General features: G+C 39.5%; 1 protein-coding gene across 1 annotated transcript in view; it reads left to right on the forward strand.

The window, feature by feature from the left end:
- Positions 1-23,639, forward strand: part of UBXN2B (UBX domain protein 2B) — a 27,940-nt gene extending 4,301 nt beyond the window's left edge. Inside the window, exons 2-8 of the mRNA XM_007464048.1 lie at positions 1,622-1,725; positions 7,000-7,150; positions 10,699-10,782; positions 12,381-12,490; positions 15,670-15,807; positions 21,725-21,886; positions 22,871-23,639. Of these exons, the coding sequence (XP_007464110.1) occupies positions 1,622-1,725; positions 7,000-7,150; positions 10,699-10,782; positions 12,381-12,490; positions 15,670-15,807; positions 21,725-21,886; positions 22,871-23,033 (912 nt within the window). The 3' untranslated portion in view covers positions 23,034-23,639. The remainder of the gene's footprint in view (positions 1-1,621; positions 1,726-6,999; positions 7,151-10,698; positions 10,783-12,380; positions 12,491-15,669; positions 15,808-21,724; positions 21,887-22,870) is intronic.
- Positions 23,640-24,187: the final 548 nt, after the last annotated feature.

Below are 24,187 nucleotides of genomic sequence, written 5' to 3' on the forward strand. Positions count from 1 at the left end.
AGGAGATATATAGATAACACTGCAGGAAGAAAAGAAACCTTGGGGAAAATGAAACACTGACACAGTCATTGCTGAGCATTTTTTAATAATATCTTCTCGGAGCACTTGCCTTGTGCTTCACATACATTATGTAATACATCTAAGGTATTGTTTTAATAGGCATTAAAAGATGAGGGGGGCTTCCCTGGTGGCGCAGTGCTTGAGAGTCCGCCTGCCGTTGCAGGAGACGCGGGTTCGTGCCCCGTTTCGGGAAGATCCCACATGCCGCGGAGCGGCTGGGCCCGTGAGCCATGGCCGCTGAGCCTGCGCGTCCGGAGCCTGTGCTCCGCAAATGGGAGAGGCCACAACAGTGAGAGGCCCGCATAACGCAAGAAAAAAAAAAAAAAAATTCAAAAGATGAGGGGACTAAGACTCAGAGAAGTTAAATAATTTGCCCAAGCTCACACAGTAAGAGCCTAAGTTAGGATTTTAATAAGTCCTTTTAGGCTACATAGCACTTTTATAATTAGGATTTCCTGCAAAATTGCCATGTTAGAAATATGAAAGTTGACATATGTGTATGGGGTGGAGGTAAAAAATTAGGTGGGAAAAATAAAGACTCATTTTTGTTTTCTTGTGTGCATATTTTAAAGGTTGATTAATGGAATCTTCAGAGAAGTAACTTTGCCCCAGTTCCCTATTTTTCTTTTCCTACTGAGGAAAGAATCCCTGGAGATAGTTTTCATATTTCTCATGTTTCTAGAAGGAGCACTTCATCTGGGTTTTGGGGGGATTTGGGGATTTTTTTTGTCTTTTTTTTTTTTCCCCCAAAGATTATGGTCATGCCAATTATAATTAAATAGCCACAAGGGGCATAAAGGAAAGTTTTTGAGTTGTCCAAGAAAGTCAGAAGTGGGAACAAAATAACTTATATGATAATGAAATATTTTGATAATTTCTTAAAATTCCAGTTTCAAAAGCCATGCTTTATCTCATTTTTGAAGATATCCAGCCATATATCTTTAAAGCATAATTTGATAATATTGCTTTCTAAAAGTTATATAAACTGTATATATCATTCATTGAAAAGAAGCTCATTTTCCTAAACTTGATTTATATGTCTCGTAAACTTTATATGTCTCGTAAAATTTATATGTCTCGTAAACTTTTAAGTAGAATAATTTTGGAATTGTTTTATGTACTCAGATTTTGAAAACTTGAACAGCTAAGTGAAATATTTTTATGGGATCTGATGAGAGCAAACTGACATTAGTGTGAAACATCTTCAAGTATTTTTAAAAGAATTGTAGGTCCAACTTTGAAAATGATCTGTTACCACATAGTTGTTGAAACTGTTGAAAGTAATTAAACAATTGAAAATAATTAAAAATTGAAGGTAATTAAACAATTATTGTAACTTTAATTTATTCTACTATATGTGGCATTTTGGTTCATTTTATAAATGAGAGATGCAGTGGTTTTATTTTGGAAGGGAGTCATCTTCTGAAATGGCAACCTTCATTTTTCATTAGACATCTTTACTACTCAGTTACAAGTTAATTTTCTACTCATAACTTGTCGTTGTGTAGAAGGGTTTATTTCTAGTGTTTTTATACTATATAACAAATCTGTTATTCTGTAGTTGGCCTTGGCAGAATTATATGAAGATGAAGTGAAATGCAAAGCTTCCAAATCTGATAGACCTCACGCTACAGCCTTTAAAAGCCCACGAACACCACCTCAAAGGTAAGTTTTGTTTTGGTTTTTAAACTTGTATCCCTTTTTAGTTCACTAATCCCACATTATTTTAAATGGCCCTGGGAATTTATTTTTAACTATAACTTCTTAAAATAAATGTTTTTTAGATACTATTTCTGAAACTTTAATAGTCAGAAAGCCAGAAGAAACTTATGGGAAAATTATCTTAAATACTTAATATTTTGATAGACATCACATAGCATAATATACTGAATAGTATTTTTCTTGGGCACCGTGGTTCTTTTTTGAGTCATTGGACTCATTGAGGAGCTGATGAAAGTTATACCCCCTCTCCCCCAGAGCAAGACTTATGTACAATTTTGTCAGTCGTTTTTAAGGGTTTGTGTGTTTCTTAAAGCCCATCCATGGAGTCCTTCATTTAAGAATCTATAACTTCAGGAATCTGTCTTTCCCTCTGTTGGGTGATGACCCATCTAATAGTGATCTTCTAGATAGTATTTACTATTGTTAAAATCCCTGAACTATAAAAACAACCAACAGTGAAGTTTTAAGAGATGAGAACCAGGTATATTTTATTGTCATGAGTTTTCTTGTTTCCAGGAATGTTTTCCTCAATGTCCTTTTAGTACTGCAAATCTCATTACTGGGGAGAAACTTGAATTTTCCCATTACATCTCATTTTCAGAAAGTCTGTTCTTTTATCAAAAGTTGAAAAATTCACTGGAAGTTATTCTTTCTTTTTTGTTTGTCACTAGTCTACCTTCTTTCTTTCTGTAGGGGAGGTAAAATGACATCCCTTTCTGGACTTGAATGGAAAGAAAGAATAATATTTATAATGTTTACCCCACCTTTTTATTTTACAAATTTTAAAATCCATAGATAATCAAAGATAAGGACAATGAATATATGCTGTGTCTGCTCCGATATTCACCAGTTGTTAACATGTTATATACAGCAGTACATTGGTGCACACGCTGTCTTTTACTCAACCATCTGGAAGTAAATTACAGCCATCATAGCACTTCATCCCTAGAGGCTTCAGCCTGCACCCCCTAAGAAGAAGCCCACACTCCTTTATAACCTTGATAACATATCACACCTTAGAAAATGAGCACTAGTTGCGTAAGTCATTTAATCCGTAGTCTATAGTCAGGTACTCTTAGAGCTTTTCAGGTTTAGGATCCAGCCAAGGGCCATGCATTACACTTATGATGCCTATTTGGTATCTGAATCCAGAGCATTTTTCCCAATCTTTCTGTTGTCTGCTTTTAGCTCATCTATATAATCTAAAGCTTATTACGTTGACTTTGAAGAGCCGTGGCCAGATGTCTTTTAAAATGTGCCACATTCAAGGTCATTGTTTCCTCACGATTAGATTCTTGTTAAACGTATTTGTTAAGAACACTAGTTAGTGATGTTTTCTGCTATGTATTATATCACATCAGGAGCCATATGGTTTCAGGTTTTCCCACTATTGGTGCTATGTTCACTTGGTTAAGGTGCTGACCACCACCCCACTCCATCGGAAGGTACAGTTTTTCCTTTATAATCTGCAGGTTGGTATCTTGGCACTGTTTGAATATCCTTCCCTTTCATTTAATTCTTATTTAATATGTATGTTTGTGTATGTGTGTATGCCTATACACACATACATAGACATATATATATATATAATATATATATATAATATTTTATATTTTAACTGCTTCCTTAATCTATACAGTCTTGAAATTTTGAAAGAGCTCAAAATATTAATGTACCAGAGTTTTACTCATTAACTATTTGGCCACTGTTCCCCAGTTTGAACAGATTTTGAATGACTTAATTTGTTGGTATAACAAATCAAAATATTTGACTTCTTAAAATAAGATTAGTGTATTAATATTTTCCTTGCTCTTCGAATATAATCCTTAATATATTTCAATGAGTGGTTTTTTCTCTTTTATTTTATGCTATCTGAAACAGTGTTGCCGTTAACAGTTATAATTTGATAATGCAATTTTTAAGGACTTTGTGCCTCAGATTTGATTTCTAGAATTATTTACATATCCAAAAAGAGGAGCTGCCTTAAATATATTGGTTGATGCTTATACTATGTTTAATCTGCTTAAAATACAATGTGAAGCAAATTATTGGCAATGTTTTCTTCTTACGAAGTGTGATATTTTCGAATACTAAGTATGCAGTTCTCTTGGCTTCATATTCAGCATTGACATCTGCCGGGTTTCACTGCATGTCTACTGCTTTGTCTGCTACAGAAAACAGTCTTAATTAATGGTCCACCTTCTTGGACAACATTAGATATCAAAACATTCATCTGTTCATTGTCATTTTAAGTCACTGTGTACATAATGTGAAACTTAAGTACTCTAGACGTAGTGTGACCTATTTTTAATTTACAAGAGGAGGGGCAGGATCTACAGAAAAACTCACAGAAGTAAGCCTGACAGCTGCTTTTACATATTCATCCACAGAAGCCTCTCTGTCACAAATAGAACTTTAAAAATGTGAGTCTTCTTGTCCAAAAATGTAAGAAGTTAAAAAAAATGTCCCCTACAAGTCATGAGACGCTAGTATGGTTTTGAGAATTCAGTAAGTCTATCAGATGTCTAGCACAGTGTCGGTACCTAGCTGGGCCTTTAAAGGTTATTAGAATGTGGGTAAGCATAGAAGACAAGGAACAAAATAGGCCCAGAAGAAAAACTAATAAAAATGCCAAGAGCGAGCCAGAAAGGAGCAGCAGAACTTGAGTAGCCTCGCGGCAGGTGAGGCTGGGTGGGCGGGGTGCTGCCGTGTGTGCTTCATGCACGTGGAGCCTCAGCCTTCGCCCAGAGCCCCTCTCCGGGAAGGGCCGCGAGCTTGGTTTAATGCTTTGTATTACTGTCTTGAAATTCTCAATACACTTTGAGCAAGGAGACTCCTACTTTCATTTTGCCGCCGGCCCACACATTATGCATCCAGTCCTGGATGCAGCCACATCACGGCCAGCCTTGACAACCAAGGAGAGCTGCTCTTGTGCGCGAGGCAGGGGAAAGCCAGTATATGTTTTTCACTGTAGCTTTTACCATAAAAACTATAGTAGAGCAGTAAAGCTTTGATTCTAGACATAGACACACCTCAGTTTTCTATCTTTTTTTCTCTGTGTTCTGATAAGGTTTTGCCCGTGGACAAGTTTTTTTAATTCCCTAAGCTTCAGCTTTCTTATTTGGAAAGTGGGGATAATGCCATTGTTATGAGGATTAAATGAGCAGTTGATAAATGTTAGTTATTATTATTATACTTCTGGTAAAGTAGGTCTGGCAGTAAGTACCGTATAAGATAAATAGCAATGGGAAGAACGAGGCAAGGAGACAAATCAAGAAGACGACTGCAGTGAGCCAGAGATGTGGGCGTGGGATTTGAGGGTAGGATGCTGTCAGTGGAATGGAGCAGAAAGGGGTGAAATTGGTGTGGGATACTTTCAAAGAATTGACTGTAGAAACGTGATGACGTGGAATATAGAGAGTAAGTGAACGGGAAAGAGGGAAGACTGAAAGCTTCTTAATCTGGTATCCAGGGAAAATGTGATCGTTAATGGGAAGAGATGAACTGGATTCAAGTAGGTGCTTTTCAGTTCATCACCGGGCCGTAAGTAAGAGGGTCTAAAGACATACATTTGAGAGTCCTCTGTATAGAGGAGGTTGCTACCTATGGGAGTGGACAAACGTTGATGATCAGATGAATTTAAATAGAGTAGGAGAGTCAAGTATATAGGCATACTTATGAAAGAGGAGAAAAGTGGATTGTGGAAAACAATAAAACTTCTAGAAGCAAATAGACCCTGAGGTAGGCAAAGATTTCTTAATACCAGTAATAAAAAATCAGTGACCATACAGACGTTAGTAAATCTTTTCTCCTACGTCAGGTTTTTCCTGTAAGGTCTTTCTCACCAAGGCTGAGAAAAAGGAACTCTATCGTTGTACTTTGCCAGATTAGGGACAGGAGACAGGAGGGAAGGGGCTCCAACAGGAGTAGCTGCAGCAGGAAGCTTCGCTTCCCCTCCCCTCCCCCTTTCCTTCCCTTCCCCTCCCTTCCCTTCCCTTCCCTTCCCTTCCCTTCCCTTCCCTTCCCTTCCCTTCCCTTCCTTCTCAGTGCTGCCATTTAAGGCATCTGCTATCAAGCACCTTCCAACGCTGACCCCTGTCATAAGAGCCAGCCATGGCAGTGTTCGGCCTTGCTTGTCTGTACTGGGCCCTCTGAGTATCCGCTGGGCAGGAAGGCTTCCGGAGGCTCCTGCTCTGGGTGAACTTAGTCCTCAGTGTACTTGACCAGAGCGCTAGCAGCTGGATCCATCCCACCCCACCCCACCCTCAGTAGTTGTGAGCTGGCCTTGTTAGTGGGGTTCTGCTGGTGTCCATTGTTCTCCGTGTAGATCTTTCTTCCACTTACAGTGAATTGAGGGCTGAGCTGCCCTTCCCTTTCCTGTTTAGTTTTGCATATACTAATTTTGGGAAAGTCTTGAAGGTGACTTCTGTTCCTAGTCTCCAGTGCTGACAAAATTTTCCCCCTTTGTTTTGTGAGTCAGTTCAGTGCAAATTAGGAACTGAATTGGAGGGTATCAGTAGTCAAGGATATGAGCTTTGATTGTCACCTTATTCTGGAAGTCTCCATGTTGATATTTCATTGGTTATACTTTCTGATATTCTTGATTGTAAAAAATCTTGAAAGATAAAATAGGGTACTAATTTATGTGAAGGAAATGTTTATATTCCCTAGGACCATTATGAAATAGAAAAGAAAGGAGAAATTATTCACTACATAGTTAACACTGAGAAAATTGTTTGTGGTCTAAGTTATTTACCTTTAACACAGGGAGGTTATAATTTTTCAATCAGAACTCTCTGAGGAGTAAACTCTATGTGTAGCCCTGTGGTCTAGATTTAGATATTTACAGCATCTAAATATAGAAGTCTCTTCACTGACCAGGTCCTACTGAATGTGGATTCCTTGGGGGAAGAGGCTTAGCTTCTGGTTGTCAGCTGTCAAAGAGATCCGTGTGATAGATAAGCAGTTACAGAGGGTAAGTGAGGAAGAACCAAACTAGTTAGTTCTCAGGTGGGATGCTGAATTTGCTACCAAATCTCTGCAAACTGTTGATACTACTTAATTCCTTAATCCCGTTTTTAAAATTAAATATTTCCACAAAGGCCTTAGAAATGGCTCTCTTTAAATAAAAATCATTTCCTAAGACTGTGTAGCTTTTTGCCTTAAGGTAGTTGATGTTTGTATTCTGTCTTTATTCATGAACTGTAATGTTTAAAGGTTCTATTCAAGTGAACATGAATGCAGTGGATTACATATAGTTCGACCTTCAACTGGGAAAATTGTGAATGAACTTTTCAAAGAGGCAAGGGAACATGGGGCTGTCCCTCTGAATGAAGCCACAAGAGCTTCGGGTGATGACAAATCTAAGGTAAGGGCTGAATTTTTAAAACTAAATATGCTATTGGGACCTCCCTGGTGGTCCAGTGGTTGACTCCAAGCTTCCACTGCAGGGGGCATGGTCAGGGAACTAAGTTCCCACATGCCACCCAGCATGGCCAAGGAATAAAATAAATAAATAAAAAATAAAAGCAATGTAACATTAAAGTTAAAAAAAACAAAACAAAACTGGGCTTCCCTGGTGGCGCAGTGGTTGAGAGTCCGCCTGCTGACGCAAGGGACACAGGTTCGTGCCCCGGTCCGGGAAGATCCCACATGCCGCGGAGCGGCTGGGCCCGTGAGCCACGGCCACTGAGCCTGCGCGTCCGGAGCCTGTGCTCCGCAACGGGAGAGACCACAACAGTGAAAGGCCCGCATACCGCAAAAAAAAAACAAAAAAAAACCTAAATTTGCTGTTTATATACTTGATCTCCTAAAGATTTTTATACTAGTTGCAAACATTGTTTTTCTAACTGTATATTTGTTTCAAATATTTGCTTTATTTTTATAAGTCTATATAATCTTTCTACTAATGGTCAAAAGTTGAGGCAGTTTCTTAACATTTCTATGAAACTTCTCTGTTTACCTTTTTAAATTGAAATAATTATAGAGTCACGGTAATTTGCCAAAGAATGCAGAGAGGTCTTATGCACCTTTCACCCAGTTTCCCCTAGCGGTTGTTACATAATTATAGTTCAGTCACAAAGGCAGGAATTTATCCTTGGTGCAGGGTTTGTGTGTAGGTCTGTGTCATTTTATCACAGGTGTAGGTTTGTGTGGTGACCTCCTCAATCTGGATGCTGTCCATCATCACGACAGTCTCCTCTTGGTGGCCCCTTTAGAGTCACTGCCACCGCCCCCACCCTCAATAGACCTCCGGCCACCACTAATCTGTTCTCCATCTCTGTAATTTTGTAATATCGAGAATGTTATACAAATGGAATCGTACAGTATGTGACCTTTTAGGAGTAGCTTTTTTTCCACTCTGCTTAAGCCCTTGAGATCCATCAGTTATTGAGTGTATCAGTAGATCCTTCTTTTTTATACCTGAGTAGCGCTCATGGTGTGGATGTAGCACCGTTTGTTAACTCTTCAGTTATTGAGGGAAATTTTAGGTATTTCTAGTTTTTGGCCATTAGAAATATAGCTACTGGGACTTCCCTGGTGGCGCAGTGGTTAGGACTCCATGCTCCCAATGCAGGGGGCCCGGGTTCAATACCTGGCTGGGAACTAGATCCCACATGCATGCCACAACTAAGAGATCGCATGCCTCAACTAAGGAGCTGGCAAGCCGCAACTAAGGAGCCCACCTGCCACAACTAAGACCCGGCACAACTAACTAATGAAATGGATAGAAAGGAAGAGAGAGAGAGAGAGAGAGAAAAGGAAGGGAGGGAGGGAGGGAGGGAGGGAGGAAGGGAGGAAGGAAGGAAGGAAGGAAGGAAGACATATAGCTGCTGTGAGCAGTCGTGTTTTGTATGTAAATTAGTTTTTATTTCTTTGGGATAAATGCCCAGAAGTGTAGCTGCCTGGTCGAAGGGTATGTATATGTTTAGGTTTTTAAGAAACTGCCAAACCGTTTTCCACCGTGCATGAGGTATCTGGTTTCTCCACGTCCTTGCCAGCGTTTGGTAATATCACTCTTTATAATTTTAGCCATTTTGATAGGTGTGTAGTGATAACTCACTGTGGTTTTGATTTGCATTTTCTTAATGGCTAATCATGTTCATTTGCATTTTCCTATTGGCTAGTGATATTGAACATCTTTTCATGTGTTTATTTGCCATTATCTTTATTATCCTCTTCAGTAAACGGGCTTTTGCCCATTTTCTAATTGGATTGTTTGTCTTGTTACTGTTGACTTTTGAGAGTTCTGTATATATTTTAATAGGTATGAGTCCTTGGTCACATATATGGTCTGCAGATAGTTTCTCCTGGACTGTAGCTTGTCTTTTCATCCTCTTACCAGGATTTGTCACGGAGCAAAAGTTTTCAATTTGATAAAGTCCAGTTTATCCTTTTTTTTTCTTTTATGTATTTGGTATCTTGTCCAAGAAATCTTCATCTAACTATAGGTCTGGAAGATTTTCTTTCATGTTATCTAGAACATTTTTTATCGTTTTTCTTTTTACATTTAAACTTATGATTCATTTTGAGTTAACTTTCTATAAGGTTTACATCGAGGTTCATTATTCTCCTTATGGAGGTCCAGTTGCTTCACCATTGTGTGTTGAAAGGCTCTCCTTTCTCCATTGAGTTGTTTTTGTGCCTTAAATTCCTATGAAACTTTTATACAGCTTTTATAACTATGTCAGCTGTCAGAGTACTGGTATATCAAAGACTTCAAGTATCTTTTTGTGTATAATTGTCATATATTCTTTTTTTTTTTTTTTTTCTTGCGTTATGCGGGCCTCTCACCGCTGTGGCCTCTCCCATTTGCGGAGCACAGGCTCCGGACGCGCAGGCCCAGCGGCCATGGCTCACGGGCCCAGCCGCTCCGCGGCACGTGGGATCCTCCCGAAACGGGGCACGAACCCGCGTCTCCTGCATCGGCAGGCGGACCCTCAAGCACTGCGCCACCAGGGAAGCCCGTCATATATTCTTATAATTATCATTTCCCAACCTGAGTTCCCTCATCAGAATCATTTGGGAGGTTTCCTAAACTACCAAATGGCCTCAGGGATTATGGCTCAGTAGGTGTCCAGTGTGCCTAGGGGCCTGTCTGGTAATTGTGAGGGTCACACCCACTGCTCGGAACCGCTTTTGTTAAATGAAACTTAAATTTGAGTTTTCATTTCGTTCTTTACCCACAGTTTGAAATTCTCTTTCAGTTAAGTCTCAGGTAATTTTGGTTCTTGCAAGCTCTCCAATTCTGTAAGAAAAATATAGGATTGATATAATTTAGTCTATAAAAAGGAAAGCAATGTGATGATTAATAGCTCACTTATGGTATGAATGGTGATTAAAAGAAACAGCAGTTTTACCTCATAAGTTATCTTACCTGAAAAATAGAAGAGCTTGTAATTAGTATAACAAAACAAAAAGTACAGTCTAGTTGATTTGTTACAGTTGAATCAAAGCAGCTTATAAGTATGGAGCTTTTCTTCAGGGTAATTTATACTCATTTATAAAATTCTTCCTTTCTCTATGAAACACTTATTTACTTTGTGAAATATGATTCAAGAATTATAATTATTATAAGACTTGTCATAAAATATTAAATGTGGGTTTTTAAAGTCTACTTCTACTTGAAAATATTATTTCAGTGTATAAATGCATTTCTTAGTTTAAGATTGACCTAAGTTATTTCAGCTTCTGAGTCACTAATGTTTTTGTGGGAAGAAACGTAATTTCTTACTAGAGTGTACCTCTCTGTAATATAAGACCATTATTTTAATATAAAAATTTCCTGGAAAGTATAAATCAGTTTGGCTAATTATAATTGATATAGTTTTAAAATATATTATCACACATTATCATACCATTTTGCTTGATAAGCCTCAGTGAATTTTTAGCTCATTTGCTATGTGTGTGTTTTAGTCTTTTACAGGTGGAGGATACAGATTGGGTAATTCCTTTTGTAAGCGGTCTGAATACATCTATGGAGAAAATCAGTTGCAAGATGTACGTACAGAAAGAAAATGAAAAATTGTAGATTTTTGCCTCTAGTTACTACCGTTTGTTATAAAATTAAAAATTGATAATATAATCTCTTTTTCTGTTATTTTTGAAGCATGGATTAAAAGGACTTACAATTAATGTGTAAGTTTTCATACTTAAATTTTATATTTTATATCTCAGTTGTGCCTTGCACTTAGAGATACGTAACTATTTGTTGAAAGAATGTATGACTCACTGTCAAAATGAGCTTACACATATGTTATAATAATTATTATAAATGACATACCATCATGATACAGAATTAGCTGAGTTATAAACATAGAAATGCCTAAAGTCATTCTTTGTTTTTGCCTTTTGAAATTTCGGAGTTGTGTTTCATTTTGAACATGTATAGTTTAGCCTTGGAGGGTCTCTGGAGGTTCTGTCTAGCCCCCTGGCATAAATAGTTAAGCTCTGCAGCAGAGAAGAAGACGGGTAGACCAGCAGTCCCACTACTGGGCATATACCCTGAGAAAACCATAATTCAAAAAGAGTCGTGTACCTCAGTGTTCACTGCAGCTCTATTTACAATAGCCAGGACACGGAAGCAACCTAAGTGTCCATCCACAGATGAATGGATAGAGAAGATGTGGCACATACATACAATGGAATATTACTCAGCCATAAAAAGAAACGAAATTGAGCTATTTGTAGTGAGGTGGATGGACCTAGAGTCTGTCATACAGAGTGAAGTAAGTCAGAAAGAGAAAAACATATACCGTATGCTAACACATATATATGGAATCTAAAACAAAACCAAAAAAAGGTTCTGAAGAACCTAGGGTCAGGACAGGAATAAAGACGCAGATGTAGAGAATGGACTTGAGGACACGGGGAGGGGGAAGGGTAAGCTGGGACGAAGTGAGAGAGTGTCATGGACATATATACACTGCCAAATGTAAAATAGATAGCTAGTGGGAAGCAGCCACATATGTATATGTATAGCTGATTCACTTTGTTACAAAGCAGAAACTAATACACCATTGTAAAGCAATTATACTCCAATAAAGATGTTAAAAAAAAAAGAAGACAGGTAGAGATGATGGAGAAGGGTGGGTGTGGAGTGGCAGCTGGATGCTCTCAGGCCTCTGGTCTTCTCAGTGAACCAGAAATAATTGTACTTCAAGGTCAGGGTCCAGCGATGGGACCTTTGCTATTTCAGCCATCGTCAGTTCATTAAGCTAAGTATAGATCTCACATGTGGCTTCATTTATATCTTTATTTCAGCTGAATAAAGAATAGTACAGGGCTTCCCTGGTGGCGCAGTGGTTGAGGGTCCGCCTGCCGATGCAGGGGACATGGGTTCGTGCCCCGGTCCTGGAAGATCCCACATACCGCGAAGCAGCTGGGCCCGTGAGCCATGGCCGCTGAGCCTGTGCGTCCAGTGCCTGTGCTCCGCAACTGGAGAGGCCACAACAGTGAGAGGCCCACGTACAGCAAAAAAAAGAGTAGTACAAATAACTCTATCTTTTAAATAAAGTAAATCATAAATGTCACTTTTGAAAATTAAAATTGTTTAATGCAGACGCGTTCTTGTATTTCTTTTTTCCTACGCCCAAAAGGTTCAGATTTTGCTTAAACTGTGGAGCAATGGTTTCAGCTTAGATGATGGAGAATTGAGACCTTACAGTGACCCAACAAATGCTCAGTTTCTGGAGTCCGTTAAGAGAGGGTAAGATGTGTTATTTGGGTTCTATTTGTTACTGAGGGTGGAACTTCTTTTTCTTGTAAACAGAACGCCGTTCAGTAGTGCTCTACTGGTTTTTAAGAGTGAGATGCTGTAAGTGGTTGCTGGGGGGAAGGATATTTTTAAGTATATAAAGGACATGTTGCTATCTGTAAGTCAGTGGTTCTTAACTTGGTGGGGGGGAGCAGTGGTCATTGGTCCCTTTTAAAATCCAGTGAAGCTATGGTCCCAATTCTGAGCAGAGGTATTGTAATGTAATACATTAGTGAATTGATTAGCAGGTAGCTGCTCATCCACTAAGCCACTGTCCTGCTTACTACCGACAGGGTGACTCATTGCATGTATGCCTGAATTTCAGCAACTTATATTAGAAAGCTTTTAAAGTGGCATTACTGCTGGCACAAGATTTCAAAAGGATAGTTTGAAGTTATACTTTGTGAAAGTAAACCAGATTTACAGGGCTCCGACCCATCTAAAGAACATCATAACTCACCAGATCTTCTGGCTAAAGGATGAGGAATCAAGTGATTTTGCTACGATTATAAAAGCTTTTCTGCATTGTGCTTTCACTAGCTGACAGTGTGATCATCCCTAAGTAGAAATACAACTGAAGAAAGGTGTCAGGCTGGTCATGAACTGGGAGATGTAAGTAGCAGTGAAGGGGCTGGAGCAGGAGGTTACACTCCATCCAGGAATTGAAGGTGGGGCTTTTCCAAGTTAGGAAATCTGTCCAAGGAGAGTGGCTGAAGTGGAGTGGAGTTGGGAACTCATCGGAGTTGAGGTGGGCAAGGAACTCAAAAGGAAAGGCATTTTAGCACTAATTAGCATGGATTTTGTATTTGAATTCTACAAAGGTAATGTCAGAATACCAAAGAAAAGCAAGAAATGCTATAAGCGGGAGGGAGGTCATTGAGAAAGGTGGGAAGCTGACCCGGGAAGCAGTGTATGCCGGTGGCAAATAGAAGGGTAAGAGTTGAAGTCAGTGCTGTGGACTTGGAAACCTGCAGAGTCACTGGGCAGAGCTTGGGAGCCACTGGGTGGGGGAAGTGCTCATCTGCTGAGTAAAGGTCAACATGACTGCTGAAATGACGCTTACTTCCAGATGGAAGAAGAAAACATGATGATGAATGTGCTATAATATAGATCAAAACTAATTTATTATTAAATGAAAATACTCGACGGACATTGTAGGCTAGTGGTCAGTCATGGTATACTTAGAGAATTTTTTCATTTGAGCTACACCTATCCTCAAGTACAAATTATGATCAAGAACGATTTTAGAAACGACTCCTTGAAAAAAATGATCGTCAGATAGTGGTTGTCAGCTGTATAATCATTGTTCCTTTTTTATAACAAATATTTTGTAACACTATCTTCACTGTCCTCAAAGAAGAATTTATAGATAACATAATCAATCTGTGCATATTATTTCTAAAAACATTCATATAAAATTTATCTTAAATATGGTGAAGAAGTAAAGGAAGGTAATTTATCATAAAACTAAACATATTTTGGCGTCTAATGCCTAGGTATGATTACACCAGAAGACATAACAAAGTAGACAGATAGACTGACCTAGACTGCACCTGTGTGCAGTCTAGCACTTGTCATGTAGATGCGACACACAAAAAACAGAATAATGAGGTGTGTGACTTTGGCAACTTAATTACTATAAGTGGCATTGCAGTCAGGCACTTGGTACAGTTCCAAACAAGACAAAGTGCAATGTTCCTTCTGTTTATATGGCAGATGAGTTCCTGAAAAGTTCAAAGCATATTTATACAATACCAAAAAAAAAAATTTTTTTTTTTTGCTTATATGTAAGATAGAGCCTAAGCCTTAGGTTTTAGGCTCAGGCATTATAAACAGCCTTGTCATCCATGTGACCCCCTGGTGGGATCCTCAGTGGTTCTGTGGAACCCCCAACAAGTCTTCATTGTGTAAGTTGAGACCCCGAGACAGAGCATCTCCTGCCCTGATCCTGACCCTAAAGGAGGGCAGCATGCATGAATCACATGACAATCAAAATCACCCCTGTCAAATTTCCAAACTTCCTCCAGGGTGTTTAGAAATAAATATTCACATTAACTGTTATGTCCTCATCGGGATTTTCTAATGCCGACTTAGGTGTAAATTGCTTCCCTACAGTTTGGCCTTCTGTCAGAAGCACTCCAGCCTCCCTGTGACAACAAAATCCCTATGTTGAGAATCACTAAGGAATAATATGATGCACCTTTAAGGAAGAAAGATCTACGAGAACTAGTCAATCATCACGGAAATTTTTAAATTATAAATTAAGCAAAAATTGCTGTTTTCAAGTTCACAGCTTAACTATCACAATCTCAACAGTGTAGACTCATTTTTCAAAAAGTTTACTGAAACCTTTTTCCTTTTTTTAATTTTTATTTTATTTTTATACAATTTTTAGAGGTTACCTTCCATTCACAGTTACTCCAAAATATTGGCTGTATTCCCTGTGTTGTACAATACATCCCTGTCACCTGTCTTACATCTAATAGTTTGTACCTCCCACTTCCCCAGCTCAATATTCCCCCCAACCCCACTGGTAACTACTAGCTTGTTCTCTATATCTGTGAGTCTGCTTCTTTCTTTGTTGTTATATTCACTAGATTGTTGTATTTTTTTAGATTACACATTTAAGTGATATCATACAGTATTTGTCTTTCTCTGACTTATTTCATTTAGCATAATGCCCTCTAAGTCCATGCATATTGCTGCAAATGGCAAAATTTTATTCTTTTTATGGCTGAGTAGTAGTCCATTGTATATATATATACACATCTTCTTTATCCATTCATCTGTTGATGGACACTTAGGTTGCTTCCATATCTTGGCAATTGTAAATAATGCTGCTATGAACCTTGGGGTGGATGCATCTTTTGGAATTAGTGCTTTTGTGTTTTTTTGGATATATACTCAAGAGTGGAATTGCTGGGTCATTTGGTAGTTCTATTTTTAGTTTTTTGAGAAACCTCCATACTGTTTTCCACAGTGGCGGCACCAATTTGCATTCCCACCAACAGTGCACAAGGGCTCTCTTTTCTTCACATCCTCGCCAACACTGGTTAATCGGTGTTCCTTTTAATTAATGCCATTCTGACAGGTGTGAGGTGGTATCTCACTGTGGTTTTTCTTTTTTTAAGAGAGATTCCCCTGGAGCTTCAGCGACTGGTTCACAGAGGCCACGTGAATCTGGATATGGAGGATCATCACGATGAAGTATACGTAAAACCTAGACTGAGGTTCAAGGCTTTTAGCGGAGAAGGACAGAAACTTGGGAGGTAAAACCCCAAAACGAGAAGAATGCGTGTCTTTGTTCAGCATGAATTTGCTTTGAGAATAAGAAAAGCAAAATAACCTGGAAAGTAAAAACTAAAATATAAACTGTGAAGACCTTGCTGATGGAATTAAAGACTTTTTTTTTTTTTTTTTTTCTTCCCTTGCGGTACGCGGGCCTCTCACTGCTGTGGCCTCTCCCATCGCGGAGCATAGGCTCCGGACGCACAGGCTCAGCAGCCACGGCTCACGGGTCCAGCCGCTCCGCGGCATGCGGGATCTCCCCGGCCTGGGGCACGAACCCGCGTCCCCTGCATTGGCAGGCGGACTCCCAACAACTGCGCCACCAGGGAAGCCCCTTGCTGATGGAATTAGATGTGCCAATCCGGTGATAATATTAATAGGTGATACTTAGATAGCGGTTACCACGTTCCTGGCCCTCAGAGCACTTTTTTCCCCTTTTTTTTTTTTTTTTTTTTTGTGGCGCGCTGCGCCACCAGGGAAGCCCCCCTCAGAGCACTTTTACAGTCATTGCCTCATTTCATCTTTACAACAGCTCCTTGACGTAGATCCTGTTATCACTCCATTTGCAGAGGCAGCAGTTTGCCCAGGGTGACTGAGCGAGGAAGTGGTTAGTGTGTGAGCTTCAAACTGGGCACTCTGGCCCCTGAGTCTGTGCTTTTTACCACTGTGCCATCTTGCCTCTTTCTGATTATGATTACGTGGGTTCACAGGGGAAATTGTCGATTAGATAAAACAGTAGTTATCTTAGATCACAGCTGTAAGCATCCCTGTCTGCCATAGGTAATTGTTAAGCTCTTGAAGCCAAAGCAGTGGGCTTAAGTTGGTTATTTTCCATATATCTTAAGCAGCCAAACTCTTTCTTCAAGTTATGGGAACACATAGAGAACTCCTCTTATTGCAGGAAGAGGGAATTGCCTCAGACATTTCCAAAGAACCCTAGGACTTTGCCGAGCACAATTTAGAAACCGGTGTGCGTGGTGTAATGTACGAGTGGACACCTTTATAATAGCCATGGCTTGCCTCTTCATAAAGCTTGTTACATGTGCTGGTAAACATGACCCTCCATTTGTCCCCACGTTAATGCAGGTGACATGCTGAATTGCGGCCTTGGCCATGTTTCCAACATACCCTTTTGTGCACCCTTTGTTCCTTTTCATGTGATTCCTTCCCTTCCGAGTTCTTTTCAGTTACCTTGGGCACACCGGCTCGCTCTTCCCCTCTCATTTCTCAACATAGGAAAGAATTCAGTATCAGCTCTCTGCACCTGTCTTTCATTTCTCAAGTCTCCCTTTCTGCATCCTTTTCTCCAATTAGAGGCTGATTTCTGAGACATGTAGAGAATACAGGAACATGTGCTGACCTTGCTTTTTTAAGGACAGGTCTACTTGGAAATTTTCTCCCTCATCTCTCTTTACTTTCAACCAGTCAGGCTTCTCCTGAATTGTCCTATTTCTTCCTGCCTTTTTTTTTTATAACTACAACCCCCAGATAGTTTTTTAATATTTTCTAGCACTTCTCATTTTTTACTTAATATTTATTGAGATTATGATTTTTCATTAAAACACAGGTTAAATGCCCAGTCATCTCTTTGTTCCATACACTTTCTTTTTCTATTATTTAAGTGTATGACCAAGAATTAAAGTTAGAATGCGTATCTTTGTTAATAGAAGTACAGTTGACCCTTGAACAACACAGGGGTTTGGGGCGCCGACCCTCCAACAGTCGAAACTCCTCTTATAATTGGCTCTCTGTATCCACGACTCCCCATCCTCGGATCGTGTAGTACTCTATATTATAGATCATGTAATAGTGTTTGTTGTTGAAAATCCACGCATAAGCGGACCTGCCCAGTTCAAACCCGTGTTTTTCAAGGGTCAGTTGTATAGTAAACCTAGAACTGAAATTGAAGAAGGTTGCCTAAAGGGAAGATAGCTAAGAAGACCCGGTGATTATAATTGGCAGTTCGAACTCATGAAAATAATGATTTATTATCTGATCGATTACAGTATCTTACAAAGGCCAGCCTTTTTACTTATAAGGGAAATAACTAGAGAAAATGACAATATAAAAAGGAGAAAAGGATGAAGGAAGAATGGCAAAGATAAGTGGTGATAATGCTGTGTTAATCATTAGCCATATTGGTCAGGGGTTTTGATTATGGAAAACAGAATCCATTTGCTAGATTAAATAGTAGTAAGGGTTTTCTTACAGAGCCTTGAATCATTTATAGAATTTCTGGAAGAGATAGCAAACCAAGCTTTCCTTAGACAGGAGAAGCAAACAGAACTTTCTAGAGAAAACACCTCCTGTGCCCCATCAGTTGCTCAGAGCCTGTGGAGCTGGGGCCCAGAGCTAGAACACCCCATCATGACTGCACTGGGAGAGTCAGATGCCTCCAGGACCTTGGGGACCAGAAGAGCTGCATCATCTCCACGCCACGGTCTTAACTTTCACCGTACAAGTATGTATTTATTTGCTTGATGGAAGGGTGAAATCCTACAAAATCCTAGCTGCAAGGGAGTCTGAGAAATGTAGTCTTTAGAATTTCCAGCTTCTGATGCACGGGAAATTTACACAGGAGATGAGCGTGGTGGTGTGAGCCTGTGTGACGTACATGGATCCAGATGCGGAATAGTTGGCTATGTATATGTTCTAAGAAGATGAAGGATTGCATAGAGCATTTTAGAGGGCTTCACGTTAAGAAATATATTAAAACATAAAAGTTGTAACAGTCAGCCTTTTTCTATTCAGAAAGTAACTTTCTAAATGGCTTATTTCCCAAGAGTTCCAGACAACTGTTTACTGAACAGAGAAGTAATTAAAAAGAAGCAAACAAAACAGAATGAAAAATGATTCCATTGTCTTCCACAGTTCGCAGTCTAATTGCAAACAGAACTTTACATAGATGGAAATTGACTTAATTATTTGTAGACCACAATAAAATGGGGTAAACCTAAATGCGATAGAAATATTACCCAGTACCTTCACGTAATATTATAGGAGCAAGCAAACCGTAGATATAAAACTACAAATTTTTGATACTAGAACAATACAATTATTTAATAAAAATGAGCTTGGTGAGCCAGGTAGAGCTAGAAAACCTCAGAATCGTTTTTGACTGGCAGGGCTAGCATTTCTGATAGACGTTCACAGTAGGCTTTTGAGCTGGCGTGTATGATGATACAGATCATGATTTGAAGTAAATCTCTCTCTGCTTCAGGACAGTCACTGCCTGTCTGGCACACTGTGCATCCAAAAGCTTCTGTTTGCCGTTTGCCCCGAGTCCGCCCACTTTACCTGAGGTGTGCCTGCGCCTTGGTCCCTGGACCCTGGAGGGCCCTCTTCTCTAACGTCTCACAGCCCCTTCATTCCTGCCCCTGCTTCATTCTCTGACCAGCGGTTCTGCAGCCCCTTGCCTGACTGCACAGCTACTGGATCTGTCTGCCCTGTGCAGTCAGTGCTTCTGGGGACGCCCGTGCGCCTGTGCTGGGCAGGCGGGCTGCCCCTCTCCCGCCCCCGGACGACTGAGCCCGGACGTTCCCGGCTTTCCCACAGCGCCCGTTCTACCCCTGCCCCTCACTTGCAGCAGCTCTGCTGGCAAAACAGAGCCTGACAAGAGTTAGCTTTCTTAATACATTCCTCTTAGCCTCTGCGTTTATTACATCCATCCCCACCACCCTCTTTTAAGTCTGAAGAAGATGGGTCTGAGGGAATCACTCCGCTTACAAGCTACATCCTTTCCTCCAGTTTGCCTAGAAAGCTTGTTTTATCAATTAACTTTCTTCTTGTCCTTTTTAAAAATTTTTTCTTTTTAATGTTCATTCTTGAAACATACATACAGTATTTTAAAAATGTCACTGTGGCTTGATAAATTGAATGGTGAGGAGAAAGTTTGAAATAACACGCAGCCGTGACTTTGAGAGCTAAATGTTAAAGTTAATATGACTTTTTTTTTCATTATTCCAAATTTTTTCTATTTCGAATTCATTGAAAGAAATAAAATTATATTTTAAAAAATGGAGTGATCTCACAAACTGAGGAAAGCCAGGGACAAAAAGAACAGGTTGAGTACTTTTTCCTGAGAGGCAGATCTAACAGCTATAGAATGGTCTTTTCTTCCTTCCTAGCTTTTGTCAACACACTAACCAGCTTGTTCACTGCCTGTCTCTCTGACGCTTGAGGGTATCTTTCAATCTCTGTGACTCAGTTTTCCTTTCCTATAAAATGATGTGGTTGGCCTTAATTATCTCGAAAGGCCATTCCAGCCCTTGGGCACAAAGAGGTTAAGTGACTTGCCCAGAGTCACACGTCTAACAAGTGGCAGAGTCAATCCCGGAGTCGGGCCCCTACATCCGTGCTGTTGCCCACTAAGCAACAGTGCCTCCCTCACTCTAGGATCTAAATGAAATAGCAAATGCTGCAGGGGCTGTGCTGGTGGTGGTGATGACAGTGTGTAGATATGGTTATAAGGATGCAAAGGGAGAGGGAAGAGGCCCTTTATGCTCACTGACTCCCGCCCCCTCTTTGGGTTTCGTCCCCCTCCCTGTGTAAGGGACACTGGACTGTTGCCGAGTAACCCACCTTGGAGGTGCAGCTGTTTCAGTCCTCAATTCCAAACTTGAAAGGAAGTTCCTTAATACTCTACCTGAACAGGGACTGCAGGTCATCATCTTCTCCTCTTCCATTTCTTTATCATATACATTCTGAAATTAGTTCTAAAATATATGTCACGAAGTGGCTAAGGGAAGGCGAAGCGTTAGCGGTAAGTACCAGTTAATTTTACCACTTTGCCAGATATGCTGAGAAAGTTTCTGGGTGGGAGTTGGAGTCACGATGAGCTAGGTTTACACTAGACTAAAGCACGAATGCTCATAGGACTTTTATACTGATAAATATATCTTTATTTTATTTTTTTCAAAAGACAGCCATTTATAGGGAGCCATCAAAGTCCCAGTATTTGAGAGAATCAACATCAAGGCTATCAAAGAATCCCGCAGGATGACTGAAAGAGGATTAAGATTTGATGTCTGTGAAGAATTTCTAAATTTCTTTTAATTCGTTTTAATTGCTTAATCAAAAGAGCACTCTATTTTTGAGATTCGCTTTCGGCTTACAATGATGGGTCATCCTGCTAGCGTTAGAAGGCACTATGGTCACTAGTAACCAAGGTCCACTGGTAAGAGATTGTATCACACAAGGTTCATTATAAATTCATCACCATATATTAAATTTCATTTCTCACTCACACTTAGGAACTACTCTGTTGTAAAGCAGTAACTACTTAAAGCAGATTTTTAAAGTAATATCAACTAAGTTTAAGTTGATAGCTTAGTGCTGATGATATATACAAATACAGCTGATACCTCTTGAAACACTGTTCCAAGCGCTATATGAAGGACTTACTATAACAGACCTACATGACATATTAGTATTTCCCCCCCATTTTATAAATGATAGAACTGGGATTCAGAGAGATTAATTTAGGTACTCGAGTTCACACAGTTGACAAAGCTGGGATCTGAAACCAAGTCTGCCTGTGCTCATGGTCAGTCCTGGGCGTTAACTCCAAGTTGCTCCTGAGGTTTCTGACTGAAGACCATTGTGCCGAACAGTCTCATGAAATTTCACGGGGACTGGGGAGGAAGGAAAACAGAGTTAGGCTTTCAAAAGAGGCTGGATAAACTAACTCAGAATCATGGGACCCAAGGTAATTTTAATGTAATGAAAGAAGGTGGAAGAATAGGAGACCCCAAGGAAGCCGTGTCCCCACTGGGGCAGAAGCCATGGCGGGGTGACTGGAGGTCGGGTGAAAGTCTAAGTGGTTGTTCTGCTGTCTCAGGTTGTTGTGCATCTTATTATTCAGGTTTACATTCTGATGCTTTAGTTCTTCTTTCTTAGCCTCACACCTGAAATAGTCAGTACGCCTTCCTCCCCAGAAGAAGAGGAGAAGTCACTACTTAATGCAGTTGTTCTTATTGATGATTCCGTGCCAACGACCAAAATTCAGATCAGGTTAGCAGATGGGAGCCGTTTGATACAGAGATTCAATAGCACACACAGGTAAGCTTGGGGTGACTTATCTTTGTAAAACTGGATGCAGCTTGAGTCATGAAGAATACGAAATTCTTTACATTTACTTTTGCAGTAAGTTTTTGACAGAAAACAAAAATTTTAAGAGAATAATATCTGTGTGTAAGAAGTGAAGCACTTAGTACTTAAACATCCTCTGTAAACTGTCCAAATACTGGTGCAAATGCAGATACCACTCAAAAACAAAGAAAATTGTTAAAAGCTGTAGTTTTGCACCGTTGCTAAAACCATGAGAAGTTGAAACAGATTTGATTTGCTTTAGTAAAACCTGATTTGGACTTTACTCCTTTAAAAATTTATGACAACACTGATTAGGATTAACTTTCTACGTAGCAAATTCTTTATAACATAAATGTATAGTGTAAATAAAGTTTCATTGTGCTCTTATCAAGTACTTCAGATAAACAGTTTTAAATGCCATTTTAACATCCATTGTACATTTGTTGTGCTAATAAGATACTATTTTTATTTGTTCATTGTATCCCACTAAGAGATACATTTATGATCTTAGTTGAGCTACTGTATATGTGTGAGAGTAATTTTTTTTAATTATTTTTATAACTTACACTTTTCATAGTTATAGACTCACACTGACACAGGCTCATCTGAGGTACCTTTTTCTGGGTCGTGTGCTGCTAAGATAGTTTATACTCTGAAAAAATAAGCCCTGTAGCATAATAGCATTGTTGACACTGATGCATAACTCACCTAAAGATTGTGTCTGTTTACAGTGAGAGTAAATGTCAGGTGCACTCCAAAGTTAATCCTCACATTTTACCGTAAAGCCAAGGTAATTTCCATCCATTGAAATTAAATTAAAGAAGGTTACAACACATTTAAATAAGGATAAGAATTGTGTGATTTTTTTTTTATTATTATTATCTAGTTTTAGCTAAAAGCTGAATTGACAATAAAACTTTCGTATCACAAATTATTTTTATCTTATTTCTTCAGGATCCTGGATGTTCGGGACTTTATTGTACAGTCCCGTCCTGAATTTGCAGCTCTTGACTTTATTCTCGTGACTTCATTTCCAAACAAAGAGCTAACAGATGAAAGCCTGACACTACAAGAAGCAGATATTCTTAACACTGTGATACTCCAGCAACTAAAATGATATTGCTCCTACCCATGCAGTAGTATGTAGGAACGGTAATGTGCCATATTAGTGAGGAAAACACTTAGAGCGTAAAAAGTTATTTTTATTATTTATACAGATAAATTTTGGTTTTATTCTTATTCTGTCTTCCAGCTTTGGTCTAGACAAATTTGGACTAGGAATAGATCTTGAGAAATATGTCTGAGGTTTTAGCTGCAAGGGCTGGCTTCTGTTGATAGCTTTTAAATATTCAGGCAAACCAGTGTGATACATGATCAGAGTTAATGCAACAACATTTGTTTGCAGAGAAAATGAACAAAACCCCATTTTGATAAATGCATTTGGTAAAATCTGCACTAAAGTTTCTTGATGCTGCATTGATCAACAGCCATTAAGAAATCTTCTGATCAAATACTTGGAAAATTTTTCTGTAATGTGTACTGAAAAGTATCTGATTTTGAAATACTTTGATCATATGATAATTATTTCTCCTATTAAGATTTTACACATCCTTTTTCCTTGCTGATTTAGCTGTTTACTCGTGTCAGAAAATACAGTTTAGCCTTGTATTTTACGGGACTCTGACCATCCTAAACTAGAAACAAAGACAAAGGTCAGCAGTTCCTGAGGAGATGTGTCCACCAGCACTTTAGAGTAACTCCAGTCCCTTGCAGAGCCTGTCATGACCACATTCACTTATTCATTCAGCACGTTGTTCTAGAGGACCCACTACATATTCTAAACACTGTTCTAAGTGTTCGACCCAGAATGTAGTCTACTGCGAGACAAAATGAGTGTAGAAATACAGGAATGTAAATTCTGTCAGCCAGACTGGATCTGAAGCGTTACCAGCGTAAATGTCTGCATTTCTGCTGACGCCACGTATTTCCTGAGTGAGGGAGGCCACAGCAGGATGAGAGAAAACCTTTTCCTTCTTCCCAGACACCATTTCATCGTTGGTCACCCCTCCTGGTTAGTCTTTTATTGCTGCTGTAACAAATTACTACAAATTTAGTGGCTTAAAATAGCCTAGGTTTCTTCTGTAGGTGAGATGTCTCACGTGGGTCTCACTGGGCTAAAGTCGGGTGCCAACAGGGCAGCATTCCTCTGGGAGGCTCTAGGGGAGAAGTGTTTCCTGGCCTTTCCAACTTCGAGAGGCCACCTGCATTCCT

The sequence above is a fragment of the Lipotes vexillifer genome, unplaced genomic scaffold, assembly GCF_000442215.2.
Source record: "Lipotes vexillifer unplaced genomic scaffold, Lipotes_vexillifer_v1.1 scaffold69, whole genome shotgun sequence".
Taxonomy (NCBI): Eukaryota; Metazoa; Chordata; class Mammalia; order Artiodactyla; family Lipotidae; genus Lipotes; species Lipotes vexillifer.